The following is a 16,464-nucleotide window of genomic DNA, read 5'->3' as shown; positions in this document are numbered from 1 at the left end:
CTACTAACCTGACAAACTGATATTACTTTAGAGGTCAAGATTTCCATGTCTCATTTTTCTTCAATCTCATATGTAATGCAACACTCATTCATTTGCCTGTCTATAACAGCTAATTGTTCATCCTTCTACAAAACATTAAACATACATGTTTTGAAGGCGAAGCCAGTTCAGAATTCGCATCACCTCCGTTCTTAATGGGAAACTCGTTACATTACATTTTCATGGTACAAAATCGAATGAGAGGCTTCTGAGAACAGGCTATTTACAGAAGTACAAAGATCAAGTAGTCCAGGTCTTGGCCAGCGCCTTCATGGTTGTTGCACATGCCAGGAAAATAAACATTCAGGAAAGCAAGCACTTCGGCTCTTCAATAAGCCAGAACTCAGTAAAGCACTCCAAGCAAACCAGTAACACTGCAAGAATGAATTTGCAAACACCTCACTAAAACCTTCTGTAATGATCCCTGGTAAAGAAGGGATGCCTTAGGGCTTCAGGAGCTGTTAGCCTATTAGAGGGCTCAAATCTAAGGAGACCTTGCAGGAGGTCGATCAGATCACCAGCTGAATGATCTACATGTTGCATCACTATATTCTGACAAACAAAATAAATTCGTCTACTTTAGAGCTGAGAAATGAAAAAGAAATTCACAGAAGTTCCAAAACGTAACAGTGTAATGAAAAAGTGTAGAATATTATTTACCTGGAGACGATGTAGCTTTAAAACAGATTTAATACTTTCCCGAGAATTTGCACCTTCAGGCCAGTCCAACCTACCCCTCCTGACATACTTCTCAGCATGGCGGCTGAACCAAAAACACATAATTAGCAACAGAAAGAGTAGTGAATTTAACTGAACTAATGTTTTCTGAAACTAATACAATAAAAATTATGTTGAAAACCCTCCAATGGCACATACTCTGCTCTTTTTAACATGTGCTGTGGCAATGGACCTAGTACCCTTTCCATCATAGCCAGGTGTTCTAAGTTCTCATGTGTCTGAAACAAGGCTTCTCCCTGAAATAGTTTCAATTCTTTTTTCCTTATCAACCTTATTTGTAGAGATTTTCTTTAACATATTATGGCATCAGCACAATATAATGAGACATACCGAACACAACTCTACCAAGATGCAGCCAATACTCCAAATGTCACATGGATAACTCCATCCAAGTCCTGTAAAGTGTATAATATGAATGTTAGCCAAAAAATACATAGATAACTAATACTTGAAATGAAGATAATTGAATGCCAGGAAAAAAAAAAGGGAAAAAAGAAAAGAAAAGAAAAACAGACCTAGAATGACCTCAGGTGCGCGGTAGTGCCTTGTCGATACAATATAGTTGTGCTCTTGATGCTCATACGCTGTGCTACCAAAATCAATAACTTTGATAGCACTAGACTTTGGCAACCTTCTATAACAGGTTCCATCTTTTGGCGACCGGGATGTGAACTGTAATACCAAATAAAGAACTTCAAGACTTGAGGATATTGAAAAGCCCTTAGTAAGAGAATGCAGGTAGTTAAAAGGTAAAAGGAAGAAGAGGGCATTCAAACGTGTCATTTGAAGGGCAAAAAGGAAACAGAAAATAAAGAACTGCAATCTTGTAAATTCAATGGCCCTCAGGCAGACATACCCTGTAGTCCGGTACTTTAATATATTCTGGCGAAACAAAAAGTATATTCTCAGGCTTCAAGTCAGTATGGATGAGACGCATATCATGTATGACTGCAAAATTTTACAACAACCAAAAAAATCATTAAATATCATAGTATTGCACTTTTTTTTATTAAACTCAATATCCTGCCACATTCTTCATGTTATAATATCATATATCCAAAAATGATTCCTAAATAATCACATAGGGCCTTTATTTGTGTTTTATTTAAAAATACGCTGAAACTACCAGTAAATAAGTAAATTGTTTAATCACTGCAGGTAAATATTGCATCCAGAAGTGTTACTATAAACTTGGAATGGGATAAGAGAAACAACAGAAGTCCAACTACACACATGCTACACATTCCAATAGTTGCCTGCCAAGCTCGCGGACAAGATCAACCGGAAATGGGCGATAATTATTTTTCCGGAGGAAATCATATAAGCTTGGTCCAAGCATCTCAAATACCTGTTAAGACCATTTAAATTCAAAGAAGTCTTAACCCCCAAAATATTTGTGAAGTTGGGGAATTATGTTATCAAAAATCAAGCATGTACTTACTATACATATATGGTTACGATAGTCAAACCAGTTCCGTATTTGAACACAACTGCAAAGAATAAAGCCACTTAACAATTGACACAAAATTCACTTCAAAACTGACCAAGTAAAAGAAATAAAAAATGTTACGAAATCTATACTCACCGACTGCCATTTCTGTCATACTTTCCAAGCAACTGTAGCACATCAATTTCTATCATTGCTGCTTCACGGTATTTCTTGATACTTCTGACAACTTTTATAGCTACCATCTCCTTTGTTTCCCTGTCCCAGCATTCCAAAACCTGACCAAAAGTTCCTATAGTCATGGAAAGAGTGCAAATATGAGAAGACAGACCACCAAAACATAATTTATCTAAAGATAGTTGTAGACTCAGTTAAGGAAGTAACCTTCCCCAATTTTCCTGTGAATTTTATCTGAAAGTACAGAAACAAGGGTGTAAGAAAGAATGACGTATAGTTTAAAACAGTACCTAAAACAAGGTCTAAAAATGACAACAAATTTTCTACACTCGTATAAATTTTGACACGAATGCAGGAAGAAAAAGAATGTAATAAAAAGGAATTAACAGGCATACCTTCAACATTTCAAATACTTTTTAAAGAAAACCCAGAAAACATGAAAATATGAAAAGTTAAAAAAACCATCAATGTGGTTTAGCTGGTTGTGAAGTTTTACAACAAAAATCCTAAATGAAAAAGTTTACAATATAGACACATAAAAAAGGCAAAGAGAAATATTTAAGGTGATTGTAATTACAGCGAGAAGTTAAATTCTCTCCAACAGCAAACATGTAATGTCCATCTTTGTCATCCTCACGCCATGGGGGAGAGCCTTTTTGAGTCAACCCCTTTACAAAAAGACTAGGATGGTCTGGGTGTACCCTCGGATGTCCATAGCTTGTTCCATTTCCAACATCTTGCTCATAATACATTCCTGACTGAGCCTACACACAGCCATTGATTTCATACTCCACCATACACACAGTAAAAAAACAACTTAAACCCCTTAGCTATCTATCATTCATTTCAACGATTTTCCCTCATCTTATCTAATCACCCAACACAAAACCAGTATATGCAGAATGAATAGATCACACACATGCATAAAACCCGAATACGATAAACATATCCAGCTTTCACATCCCTCATACATCCAGATCATTACAGTATCCATATTCTCAACCTCAAAAATTTATATCATCAAATTTTTCCCATATGATATAAATGGGAAATTGAACAAGATCAGATTTTTTAACACCATTTCCCACAAAAATCAAGACTTTGACACAAATGCAATGCAAACTGAGCTGAAATTAATACTCCAAGGCTAAATTTAACATCACAGAACAGATTAAAGCCTCGTGAAGTGAAAAAATTGGGCTGAATTTTGATAATTTGGATGAAATAGAGGATAAAGATTGTACCTTTGGGTGGGATTGGGGGCCGTCCCAAGCGAACCTGGGCCTCTTTCTGGGACGCCGATCAATATGAGAGAGAGGAAACTCCGTCACGTAATCCATCTCCATATGATTCAAATCCCCAACCCTAATTCACTCAAATGATCCCAATTTGGCTCTGATTAAAGGAACCAGATCAAATTTGGTAACAGAGACAAAATCCCTAACCCTGTTCTTTGTGAGGTACCGCCAGTCGTCGGATGCGATTCTGGGGATTAATCTGGGCTCTTGGTTTGTATGTGGACCCGTTTAGTTGACCACACTTAACTAATTATACGGTTGGATATGAACCCTGGTTGAGTTAGGATATTGGGCTTGAAGTTCTTGGGCCGGAAGTTGAAGATTCCCTGTAGTTGGTCCACCAAAGAGCCCAGGTTTTGTTTTGATTCATACTTGCTCGATCTTATATATTTCATTTCTCCAGCTGCAGTGGCTCTCATCAACACCTTCCTACTAATTTTATGGCTTCTATATATTTCTCCTTCTCCTCCCTATAGTACTGCTTTCAACGAAAAACAAGCCACAAAATTAAGCACTTACCTCCAAGCCCTCCCAAGCTTCCCATCATAGGCAACTTGCACGTACCAGTTCACTCAATCTGGCTCATCGCCTCACCAAAATCTATGGCGCCTCTCGAAAAAGTACGGTCCAGTCTTACACCTCGTTCGCATACCAACCCTCGTATTCTCATCATCTGAAGCAGCAAAACATGTCTTGAAGGATAATGATCTCCACTGCTGCAGTAGACCCGCCTTCACGGGCACTCGGAGACTCGCGTGTAATTATCTAGACATCGCATGCATTTTCGCCTTATGGTGAGTATTGGCGAGACATTAGAAAATTATGTGTGCTTGAGCTTTTCAGTGTGAAGAGGGTTCAGTCGTATAGGTCCATCAGGGAAGAAGAAGCAGTTAAGATGATTAACTCGATCTCCGAGAAATCCACTACAACTGTGGATCTTACTTAGAAGTTGTTGCTCTCATGGGAAGCATAACTTTCAGGATTGTTTTCGGGACAAGTTTTGAAGGCAGCGATTTTGATCACCATAGGTTTCATCAAGTGCTTCATGAAACTGAAATCATGCTTGCAGGATTGTCTTCATCTGATTACTTGCCTTCTTATATTGGGTGTATTATAGACAGAATCTCGGGTCGGTGATCGCTTTTTCCAGCAGGTGATTGATGATCATCTCAAGCCTGGGAGGACGTCACAACAAGAGCATGACGACATATATAGTTGATGTGCTGCTTAAAATAGTGAGGGAGCAAACTGCGTATGGAGCTGCTCAGCTTGGTCATAATAACATCAGCTAAGCTGTTAATTACTTCTTTCCTATTGAAAATCAATTGGCCGGTTTTGGGTTGCAAAATTAATTTTCATCAACATGGTATCAAAGAGGGGAATTCATCCACGTATAAATTTTCAGGCCCTATTTGTCTGTATGCGCTCCACATCGATCACCCTAGTGCCACTCATCCTAGGTTTGGAACTTTGGATCAGTTCCACCACATTTTAGATGTTAAAAGACCTTTTTATAGTGATCGAAAAATGAAATCGGGCCCATGCCATTATTAAGATATTATAAATCTAGAGTGTGAATCACTTTTGGACCTCTTTTATTATTTCCAATTGGTTTTTCTACTTTTATATCAATTTTATATAACAGCCTTGGTATAACATTTGTGAATCAGGATTTGTTTCTGGCTGGAATAGATATATACTAGTGCAATTACCATGGTGTGGGCGATGGCAGAGCTTGCTAGGAAGCCGAGAGTGATGAACAAAGCACAGGAAGAAGTTAGAAACTTGGTTGGAAAGAAAGGAAAAGTCACCGAGAGTGATACGGAACAGCTTCAATACCTCGATCAAGATGATAGTTAAAGAAACACTTCGGCTGCATCCTCCAGTTCCTCTAATTCTTCCAAGAGAGACCATGTCCCCTTTTAAAGTTTTTGGTTATGATGTAGAACCAAATTAAGCACTAATCCTTATTAATGATTGGGCACTCTCGCGGGATTCAGGATTTTGGAGAGACCAGAAGAGTTCATCCCTTAAAGGTTTGGTGATAGCTCCGTAGATTTTAAAGGGCAGCACTTTGAGTTCTTGCCATTTGGAGCAGGTGGGAGAATGTGTCCGGGGATCTACATGGGGACAACTACAGTGGAGCTCGGACTTGCAAACATGCTGTACTGTTTTGATTGGAAATTGTCGGAGGGAATGAAGGAGGAAGATATTAACATGGAAGAAACAACTGGGTCATTTTCCATTACTGTCTCTAAGAATACTTCTCTTGACCTTGTCCCCCTAAAAGTTTTTTTTTTTTTGTGAGAAAAAGATAGATACTTCATTCAATTAATCAGAAAGCATACACTCGGAGGACATAAGCCAATACCCCAAGAAACTGCGGTTACAGATACCATCAGGCCAATGGGTCCAAACTCTAACCACAAAACACTAATTTCCAAGGCTACATATCCCGAAAGTCCCAGTAATACCTAGTAGTCAATAGCAAAGAAGACGTCGTCCTATCCTCTTCAACACCGCGTCCAAAAAGTACCAGACCACATGTAAAGGATCGCTCATCGGCAAATTGACAACAAAAGTAAACTAGAATTGAACCAAATCGTCCTCGTGAAAGACACCATATCAATGGCACAACTACGAATCCAAGACAACCAAACCCTCGCTCAATTGAGGAGGGACTTATTTGACCTAACCAAAACCCAAAAACTAAAAACATAAGAAAGAAACGTAAAAGACTACTATAAACAGTTTTCATATCCGTCAGAGTCGACTCCGGCTTTTCGGGCACCGCCACAAAAGGTCTGAAGCTTGCAAGGTTGATTCCAGCTACCACCTCTGCCGAAATCCTTACCCAAAAGCGGGCCAAACCTCACAGCTCCATCATTATTGTTCTAGCCCACCACCACACGCTGGACAACATATTGGTCGACTGTAAGTTATGGAACCCAGATCGACTACGTTTTCCTTCTCCAGCGTTGAGCCCCTTGGCACCTGCAGCAAAGCCCCGATTAACCATCGCAACCATCTGAGAGAGAGGAAAAGCGTTCCACAACAGCCTCAGAATCTGACAATCACCTGTCGCAAACCAATCACCAACCCATCCGGCCGCACCAGTCAAGCGCCGAAGAGGCTGGAAGCCACCGTCAGTGAGAGGGCGCCGCTGGACAGGCCACATTGCTACTTTTGTTTTTCTCAAACCCTAGTTCTTCCCTATTTTTGCCGAGCTAGGTAACCTAACTTCGTCCCCCTAAAAGTTTACTGTTAGGAATTATGGTTGTAAAATAAAATTTGAGTCTAATATCCGGTTTGCATTAATTGACACTGAAATGTAAAAATTATCACTCGAATTTCCTTCCTTATTGGAAATTGATTTTGGGACCAGTCTAGCTCAATTTTTTAAGGATTGGAGATGAGAAAACATATGGAGGTTTCTGTTGATGTCATAATTTGGTTCGACAAATACTTTTGACTTTTCAACCGATTTCACGTAGGACGCGTTGAAAGGTCAAAGAATCCATGTAGGACTCTAACCATTCAACGCACTTAAACCTTTCATCTAGAAAGAAAATGAATCCTTAGACATAAATAACTATGACTAGTGAAATGCCTAACCATGGTATGCCGAGTCTTTGACCTTGGACCTCCACCTTTTAGGTCTTGGACATTCACCATGTTATTGACTTGTCGTCTTGGATGGCAAGGTCAGAGCATATTGTGACCTGACTATTAGAATAGCATAGTCCGAAGGAATCAGAAACCTCAACCCCCAAGGCCAAGAATTCGACCCCTAGAGCTTAGAAGCCTCGACCTCTAAGGATCATGGCCACGACTTCCAAGCCTAAAGCCTCGACCTTCAGGCTCACACTTAGACACAGTCAAGGAGACATGGTAGTGACCGACTCTCATCAACTTTTCCACGTGTCAAGCTCCGACACCAAGTATGGCTCTCTTGTCATGTCAACAGTGATTCAAGGACAAAGGATGGTTTATGTGGTGACACCTGTCACCAACTCTGTCAAACCCATCCTGGAGTGTCAGTAGGCAGAGAGTAGGGGCTGACACCCCGATTTTATGGGATTGAGCCAGGACTTTCCCTTTCCACCTCAACTCTCTTCTCCTATAAATACCCAGCCTTCACAAGGCTGGAGGGACGACTTCAGCTCTCTCTTCTCTCCCAACACTATGGCAAAATATCTATGCCATGAAGCTCGGCCAGTTGGAGGAGCTTGGAGGCCCAGTATCAGGTGAAGGAAGTCCAAGACGAGATTATCAGTTTGGATGCCCAACATCAGGTGAAGGAAGTCCGAGGCGAGGCTATCAGTTTCACCCAACAAGGCAACTTAGAGGCCCAACATCAGGTGAAGGGAGCCTAAGGCTGCACTATATCACTTTCACCCAACATGGGAGCTTGGAAGCCCAAGACCAGGCTAGTTGCAAATAGTCTCTTTTGAGCATGTGCGCAGGCGTGCCAGCACTGTGGGGTGCAGTCGTCGGAGAATCCCTTGACCTGACTTCTTCTCAAATGATGTGGACGAGGAGAGCACCAACCTCGTCACAAGGTTTTTTTCTCTGCCTTCCGGAAAAGGACTTCTTGCCTTACGTGTAAGGGCTTTGGTTGTGATCTATTGCGTTCACCGAATCGATACTTAGTGTTGTAGACTAATGTTAATGCTCAGAATACCGCCATATGATGTCGGCTTCCGATAACGTCGACAATGGTCTAATCTTCCGATATATGTGTAGTTCACGAAATCCCGCTAATCTGTCAAGAGAAATACAACGGCGTTAAGAGGGGAGACCGTGGTTGGCGGTCTTCGCTCCTCCGATGCTAAAGTTAAACGATGTACTTGTATTGACAAATATAGCGGTAAATAGCTATTGAACGTGTAATCAATGAAGAGAGAGAAGTGGACCTTTTATAGGTGAAATAGTGAGCTACCTCACTTTTGTTTTCGATGTGGGACTGATATCCTTCAGTTTGCTGAGTTTTGGTTCTTTCTGCAGAGACAACATTGGGTGGCGCGTGTCAGCGCGTCAAGGCATATTTCGGCCTGGAGCTGGCTTGCCGGTGAAGGTTGTCTTGCTGTGTTTTCGGAGATTACTCCATTGAAGTTACTCCGCCAAGGTGACATGGTTAAGTATGAGTGCAGATTATGGCTGGTAATTGCTATGTATATACAAGTCCCCCAAGTCCCCAGTCAAGGAGGGATTTCTTGGTTGGGGAGTTACCACAACTAAGGCGGAACTTTTAGTTACATGTCGGGCATAATCAGTGCGAGTGCATCGTCAACCATGGATTTTGTTTGAGCGAGCACTTTTTGCCCTTTTGGGTGGGCCCCTGCTAGGCCCTCCAGGGAGTCCCCCACTCCTCGGCTAAGAAAGACCTCCATTTGGTCGGATAATTGTTTGTTGAGGGGAGCTGTGTGACAGCATGAGGCGGTGGGTAGCTATCCCACTCTTTCAGAGCCTTAGCGTCGGGAAGTTAACTGCCGGATCAGTGGCTGCCGTAAGCTGTGTTAACTGTTCCCTTACTCTTTCCAGGAGGAGAAGAACTTGACTGCACCACCTCGTTAAGGTCGCTGTACCGATGATAAATGAGATATCCCTGGTTGGCAATGTTCCGCTAAATGTAAATTGTGTCGGGTGAGTGACAGTCGATTATTATCGGAAGTCACGATGTCGGAGACATGTTGTCCAGTAGTTGTCAGTTGATGAGTGATGGTATGATTGCCTTGCAAGTTTGTTAGAGCAAGGTAAATGTTAGAGGTGAAATGACAATGTTGGCGGTAACACTTGTGTTGTGGAGGATCGTTGACTCGTTGTTTGATGATTCGTAGGGGGGGATGAGGATATTTAGTGGAGAATAAGGCTAAGTAGCGGAGGAGAAGGCCAAATGGCAGGAGATGAGGCTATTTAGCGGAAGAGAGGTGTTTATGGCAGTGATTTTTGAATTTTAGGGTTATTTGGCTAGATTCTGTGTGATCCACTGACACTGTAGGTGACACGTGGGGGCTGTTGATAGGAATGGCTTGAGCGAAAACGTCGCTACGCAGCCGTTATCGCTTCATCATAAATGTTGCATTTATGATCATGTCTTTTTTACCGTGGCGTCGTCTTGGTTAGTGGGGGTACGTGGCGTGATCATGGCAGGCGGTTACTTTTCGGAGACGGCTGAGATTTGTCGTTAAAGTTTGTATTTAAGGGGGAGACGAAATCGAGTTTACTCACTTTGCCCTATTATGTTCCTTTGTACTCTTTTCTGAGTGAGAGAGAACCAGAGAAAACAAAAATCTGCAAATTGCGTTGATCGAGTGGAGGAAAGAAAGAAGAAAAGAATTTGAAGGAGAGATGAGGTGGTCGAGCTCATTTTACGGTTGGTCTGCTTCGTTGCTCGTCGGCATTTGCTTCTTCGACTTTGAGGTATGCTCTGTTTCTGGGTTTTTTTTTTTTTTTTTTTTGTTCTTGTTTTGGCCTGGTTTGTGTGAATGCATTTGCTCTGTTTGTACGGGTTTTTGTGTTATTCTGTGTCTGAGGGTTTCTGGCTTTTCTGGGACCTTTCAGGTACTTTATGGGGTTTTGGAGTGACTGTTCTTAAATGAGTTCTTGTTGTTGATGGCATGAGGTAGGTTTAGATCTGACTTGATTGCTAACTTCTAGGTTTAAAGTGTTTGTGTGGCATGTCGGCCTTTATCGATATCTCAAGTAGTGAAGAATCAGACGTGTCGTCGCTTAATTCGTCGGAGAGGGGTTTTATTGATTCGTTGCGTCGTCCTACTTCTGCAGGAGGTAGCCCTGAAGAACCGCTAGATCTTATCCCTCTCCAGACTATTTATCCGTCACCTATGGCAGCACGTCAGAGTGAGGAACACGAAGTTGTTCGTTGCACCAGGGAGGAGGAAGTGTCCGATAGTAGCGAAGAAAGTGTTGGCGCCTCTGGACAAAGTGACGAAGGGATTGAGGTTGGGGATGAGGGTCAAAGTTCCAGACCTAACAATTTCTCGTGGGTTATGAGTGATGGTGTCAGAGTAGATGAACTTTCCTCTATTATGTCGTGGCAAAAAATACAGAAGATGAAAGATAGGTTTCGCCTGCCCCAAATCGTGAAGTTGCGGCCATTAGGGAAGGGCGAGAAGGCTACTGACTTGTCGGAGGGTTATGCCGCTATTCATGAGGCTATACTGAATCACAGAGTGAAGCTGCCACTACTTCCGAGCCTGCAATATCTGCTGCATGAATTGAATGTTGCGGTGGGTCAAGTGTCCATAAACATGTGGAAGATGTTATTGGCTTTGACCGCTTTGTGGGATTTGTCGGGGTGTGAATTTCCGACAGTGGCTAAAGTATTATTCTTCTACGAGTTGACATATAACAAGAGGAAAAAATGTAGCGGGACTGTTAAACTAACTTGTCGACCTGGAGCTCCGAAACTTCTAGAACATACGCGCGATTCTTCCACAACATGGCTGGCCGCTGTGTGTGTTGCCACCGATGGTTGGGAGTATGACACAAGGCCAGATGGGGTGAAGGTTCCGCGGTTCTGGGTTCCCTCGAAGCTCCAAGCCATAAAAGGTTGTTGTCCATGTGCTTGAGGCTTTGTTTTTGTATTGTGTGATATTTGCTGCCCTGCTTGTTGTTTATGCCACCATGTTTTGTTATTGCGTCTGTTTCGCTATGTGATATCTTGTCTCTGCCTGCAGAGGGTTGTTGACCGAAGTTGACGGACATTGAACAACAGCGGGTGTGTCGGGTGCACTATTGTTGGGAGCACAAAAGCTGCCTAGATCTTTGCGTCCTCTCACATTGGTCACTACTTATTCGCTTGCGCTTGACTCGGGAGCCTGGTAAGTGGAATCATTAGAATTGTGATATGTTGTTATTTGTCCCAAAAGTGACGGTATACATGCTTTCTTTTGTAGTTATGATTCGTACGAACAAAAGAACCACCGAAGTTCTTAAAAAAGCGATGGCTTACATTGGCGGGATTAAGGACTACGTCAATTTTATGATTGACGAGGCGGCCAAGGTGCAGAAACAGACTGTTGATCCTCATACGAGGGAGATAACGACGGCGGGAGAGGCGAAGATTTTGGCGGCTCCGCTACACTCGAATCGCACCAATCTGAAGAAGAAGAAGACAGGGGCCAAAGGAAAGAATGTGGCGGAGGAGAGTGAACAAGAGAACGAGGAAGATACGGGGTTTGCCCTGGAGATACCCGCTGATAAGTCACAGGAGAAGGCGACAACTCTTGTCGGGGAGGCAGATATGACTGTGGGCGAAGGTGAGGGAGAGAAGAACAAAAGCTGGGGCCGACATTGGAGGGTCAAAACATGTCGGTTCAAAGGTTGTTGGCGGTACTAGTGGGGATGTTGGCGGACAACCAGTAGTAGGATCCGGCGTACCGCAGAAGAGGAAGATTGTCGCCTCTACCGTTCCTTCAGATCCCTCGAAGAAGATGAAGGTTGAAGAGAAGCATGTGGCGGAAAAGCATGTTGCGGCTGGCCATAGAGATGTAGGAGGAAAATTTGTCTCTGACAACCCTGTCGTAGGATTAGTGCAAAGTGCACCCGCCAATCAACAGGCCTTTCTGCACAAGATCTGTGAGCGCCTTGGTTTCAGTTATGAGGTGAGAGTTCCTCGGCCAACGGCGTCGTCAAAGCTGGAGAAATCCCTGGATCTGATTTTGAAGGGTGCCCATGAGCTCTACCTTCACCAGGGCTCGGCGGAGGAACGCAAACTGAAAGAAGAACTTCTGCAGGCACAACGTGACTTGGCGGCCGAGAGGGAGAAGAATAAGTCCACTGCTGGGGACATTGCCAAGCTTGACGGTGCTCTTCTCAACGTCAAAGAGAAGTTCAAGTGTGTTGTGGATAAGACCATCGCCGATACCGCCACTATTCCCAACCTTAATACCGCGCTGGAGGTCCTGAAGAAGGAGAAAACTGAGAGAGAAGATACCATCGCTCCGTTGCAAGAGGCGCTTACCTCCAAAGAGAAATAGTTGGCGGACTTCCAGTCGGCTAGGCAGGAAGAGATGACCAGGTTGGCGGAGGACGAGAGGGAGATGGTGCGCCTGGAGGCGGTTGATGCTTTTAAGAAATCAACAGAGTTCAAGGCACTTCTAACGGATGCTGGTAAACAAGGTGCAGCTGCCAACTTTAAAGAGCTCAAAGACAGCGGCTACTTGAACTTTGACAAGATATTAGCTGATCAAGCCCCTCCAAAGTCGACGCCTGGCGAGGATGTCGCCTTTGAGGATGTTGTGGGATCTGAAGATGGCGGTTCCTCAGAAAATGGCTCTTCTGATGGTAACGAAGAGAGTGGTTCTTCTGGAGAAGATGGCATGAGGTCTGATGGTAATCCTGAGACTCCGAAGCCGACAAGTAAAGCTGAGAAGAGAAAAATGGGCTCTCGTCTGCTTGAGGAGAAATGCCGCCGTGGTGATCGTGTTTCGGGGTCCTCCTCTCAAGCCGGTCAAGATTAGGATATGTTGATATGGAATTTTTAATGTAATTGCTTTTCCTAGTATTGTGGCGTTTTTGCCACATTTTTGTAAGTAAAATAGTACTTTTGTTATGATGGATGTTTGTCCGCTAAATCTCTTGGGGTTGTGGCAGAAATATTTTTGAACGTCAATGAAACATGAAAGGGATTAAGATTGGCCCGTTAAATGTATGTATATCGCCCTTGTCCTGAGGAGCAAAGGTGTTGGCCAGGCTAGACTTGATATATTTGTTTTTTTTTTTTTTTTTGGTGCATGTTTGGGACAATGGTTTGAATAATTCCTCGTTTCATTGACGACTGGGCGGACCCAGCGTCTTACAAAAATATGTACCCGTAGGGTAGCTTTTCTTAGCTAAACTTTGCAAAAATTAGCTAAGTGAAGATGCTCGTGGGCATGTTGCGGCGCTACTTATAGTAGTAGCGGAGGTGTTGAGTGTTCCACGGGTGAGTGGACGTGACGCCTTCCTTGGTTTTTAAGTAAAATGTGTCGGGGCTCACTACTTCTATGATTTGATAAGGTCCCTCCCAAGTTGAGCGAAGTGCTTTTGGCGGTGGTATGACTTCTTTCATGACCCAGTCGCCAAGTTGTAGTTTTCTAGCCTTCACACGATTGTTGTAAAAATGCGACACCCGCCGTTTGTTTTGCAAGTTCTGCAGGTGGGCTTTATCTCGTTTTTCCTCCAATAGATCTTTGTAGAGGTTGACGCCGGCAACGTTTGTTGTGGTGTTATGTCCGTCAATCCTAGCTGTTGGTTGGGTTACCTCAATAGGGAGGACTGCTTCTGTGCCAAATATCATGCAGAATGGAGTTTCGCCGTTGGCGGATGTTGGCGTTGTCCGGATGGCCCAAAGAACTTCCGGGAGCTTCTCAGCCCATAAGCCTTTTTTGTCTTCCAATTTCTTTTTTAGCAGCTTCTTGATGATTTTGTTGGCGGATTCCACCTAGCCATTGGTCTGGGGGTGTGCCACTGAAGCGAAATGCATCTGGGTTCCTAGTTTGGCGGTGAAGCTGATGAGTTCTTCGTTGTTGAATTGCGTTCCGTTATCGGTAATGATTGTATCGGGCAGTCCATAACGACATTAGATATTTTTCCATAAGAAATGCTGGACTTTAGCAGTTGTGATGGCCGTTAAAGGTTCAGCCTCGATCCACTTACTGTCGTAATCGATGGCTACGATTATGTATTTGAACTGACCTTTGGCGGTTGGGAGTTTTTCGACAATGTCTAGCCCCCACATAGAGTGAATCCAGGGTGCAATGATGATGGATAACGGTTCTGCTGGTGCATGCGGCAGGTCTATGTATTGCTGACATTTGTGACATGATCTTGAAGTTTCTTTGGCGTCATCTCCCAATGTCGGCCAAAAATATCCTTGGCGCATGGTGCGGTTGGCTAATGATCTAGCTCCTGAGTGATTGCCGCACTCTCCTGCGTGTATTTTTGCTAGGACTTGTTTTCCCTCCTCTGGCGTTAAACACTTTAAGTTGGGATGTGTGAACCCTTGGCGGTAGAGTTTGCCACTTTGAATGTTGTATCGTGTTGCCCTTTGTACCAGTCGTCTTGCTTCGACTTTGTCGGATGGCAATGTGCTATCACGTTTGTAATTTAGTATCTCATCCATCCAATTTGGGCTTACCTCGATGGTGTAGATTTCCGCCAGAGATTTTGTGATGCTAGGCTTTTCAAGGGTCTCCACCCTAGTGTCGGCGGGACTTTGATGTGGTTGAGCTGTTGCCAGGCGTGCCAGGGAGTCGGCTTTAGCATTCTTTTCAAGGGGTATTTGCGTGATGTTGAAGAAACTGAACTTGCCGAGCAGTGTCTTGGCGTACCCTAGGTATGCCGTCAGTTGTTTGTCCTTGACTTGAAAAATGTCGTTGACTTGATTGACCACGAGCTATGAATCACTGAAGATGTTGACACTTTCTGCTCCACAATCGATGGCTAATAATAACCCTGCGATAAGTGCTTCGTATTCCGCCATATTGTTCGAGGCCTTGAAGTTGAACTTTAGGGCGTACTCTGCGTTAAGCCCCCCTGGCCCTGTGAGGATTATATCGGCACCACAAGCCTTGGAGCACGCGGAACCGTCTACATAGAGATCCCATTATGATTGTGTCTTCGCCTGTGCAGCTTCAGGTTGCTGAATGCCGTCCTCCGACATTACATCAATGGTATGTTCAGGCTGTGGTTCTGTTAATTCTGCTATGAAGTCAGCAACAGCCTGCCCCCTGATGGCGGTTCTTGGCCTGTAATCGATGTCGAACTCGCTGAGTTCTATTGCCCATTTGCTAAGGCGTCCTGAGTGTTCCGGACTTTGGAGAACTTGCTTTAGCGGTTGATTTGTGAGAACATGGATTGTATGTGCTTGGAAATATTGACGCAACCTCCTGGCGGCCATTATGAGTGTTAACGCCAGTTGCTCAAGTGGCGGGTACCTTGTTTCAGCTCCATTCATGCCTCTACAGGCATAGAATACCTGCAATTCTTCTATTGCCTCCCTGCGGACAATTGCACAGCTAATGGCTGTCTTGGACACTGCTAGGTAGATGTATAGCGTTTCGCCTGGTACCGGAGTTGAGAGTAGCGGAACAGAGGCCAAATACTCCTTGAGATTTTGAAACGCCGCCTCACAATCAGGCGTCCAATCTACCACTTTGCAATGGGACCGCTTCATTGCCTTGAAGAAGGGTAGGCATTTGTCGGTTAGCCTGGAGATGAACCGGGAAAGAGCCGTTAACTTTCCCTGTAGACTCTGTACCTCAACTTTTTTCTCTGGAGATTTCATGTTTATGACTGCCTGTACTTTGTCAGGGTTAGCCTCTATTCCTCGCTCACTGACTATATATCCGAGGAACTTGCTGGCGGTTACGCCAAAGAAACATTTTTCCGGATTCAGGCGCATCCCATATGCTAACAAAATGGCAAAGATGATGCGGAGGTTGGCCACATGACCACTGGCCTTTACGCTTTTGACAAGCATGTCGTCGACATATACCTCAATGATCTTACCCAAGTGTTCTGCAAACATTGCGTTCATCAACCGTTGGTATGTTGCTCTGGCATTTTTGAGGCCAAAGGGCATGACATTGTAGCAATATAAACCCTTGTCGGTGGTGAATGTTGTGTGCTCCTGGTCGCCGGGGTGCATCTTTATCTGGTTGTAGCCAGAAAAGGCATCCATCATACTAAGAAACTCATGTCCTGCCGTTGCATCAACCAATTGGTCAATGCGAGGTAGCAGGAAGCTATCCTTGGGGC

The 16,464-nt window shown here is 43.8% G+C and overlaps 1 protein-coding gene and 1 pseudogene across 5 annotated transcripts; one reads left to right on the top strand and one right to left on the bottom strand.

The window, feature by feature from the left end:
- Nucleotides 1-53: 53 nt before the first annotated feature.
- Nucleotides 54-3,904, bottom strand: LOC112197225 (serine/threonine-protein kinase AFC2). 5 transcript variants are annotated; one of them, XM_024337832.2, is made up of 12 exons: nucleotides 3,646-3,904; nucleotides 2,979-3,165; nucleotides 2,609-2,635; nucleotides 2,363-2,516; nucleotides 2,219-2,267; nucleotides 2,011-2,125; nucleotides 1,634-1,725; nucleotides 1,293-1,449; nucleotides 1,108-1,172; nucleotides 916-1,013; nucleotides 700-802; nucleotides 54-591 (listed from the first exon to the last, which is right to left on the bottom strand). In XM_024337832.2, the coding sequence occupies exons 1-12, from the start codon at nucleotides 3,745-3,747 to the stop codon at nucleotides 442-444; spliced, it is 1,299 nt and encodes a 432-aa protein (XP_024193600.1). In that variant the 5' UTR covers nucleotides 3,748-3,904; the 3' UTR covers nucleotides 54-441. The 5 variants fall into 5 exon arrangements, with proteins under 5 accessions (XP_024193600.1, XP_024193603.1, XP_024193604.1 ...); XM_024337835.2 differs by lacking the exon at nucleotides 2,979-3,165 and having other exon boundaries at nucleotides 3,646-3,895; XM_024337836.2 differs by lacking the exons at nucleotides 2,609-2,635; nucleotides 2,979-3,165 and having other exon boundaries at nucleotides 3,646-3,895.
- LOC112199623 lies at nucleotides 3,879-9,276 on the top strand (annotated as a pseudogene).
- The last annotated feature ends 7,188 nt before the right edge of the window (nucleotides 9,277-16,464 follow it).

Source organism: Rosa chinensis, chromosome 4 (genome assembly GCF_002994745.2).
Source record: "Rosa chinensis cultivar Old Blush chromosome 4, RchiOBHm-V2, whole genome shotgun sequence".
Taxonomy (NCBI): Eukaryota; Viridiplantae; Streptophyta; class Magnoliopsida; order Rosales; family Rosaceae; genus Rosa; species Rosa chinensis.
This window is presented reverse-complemented; position numbering and strand designations above follow the sequence as displayed.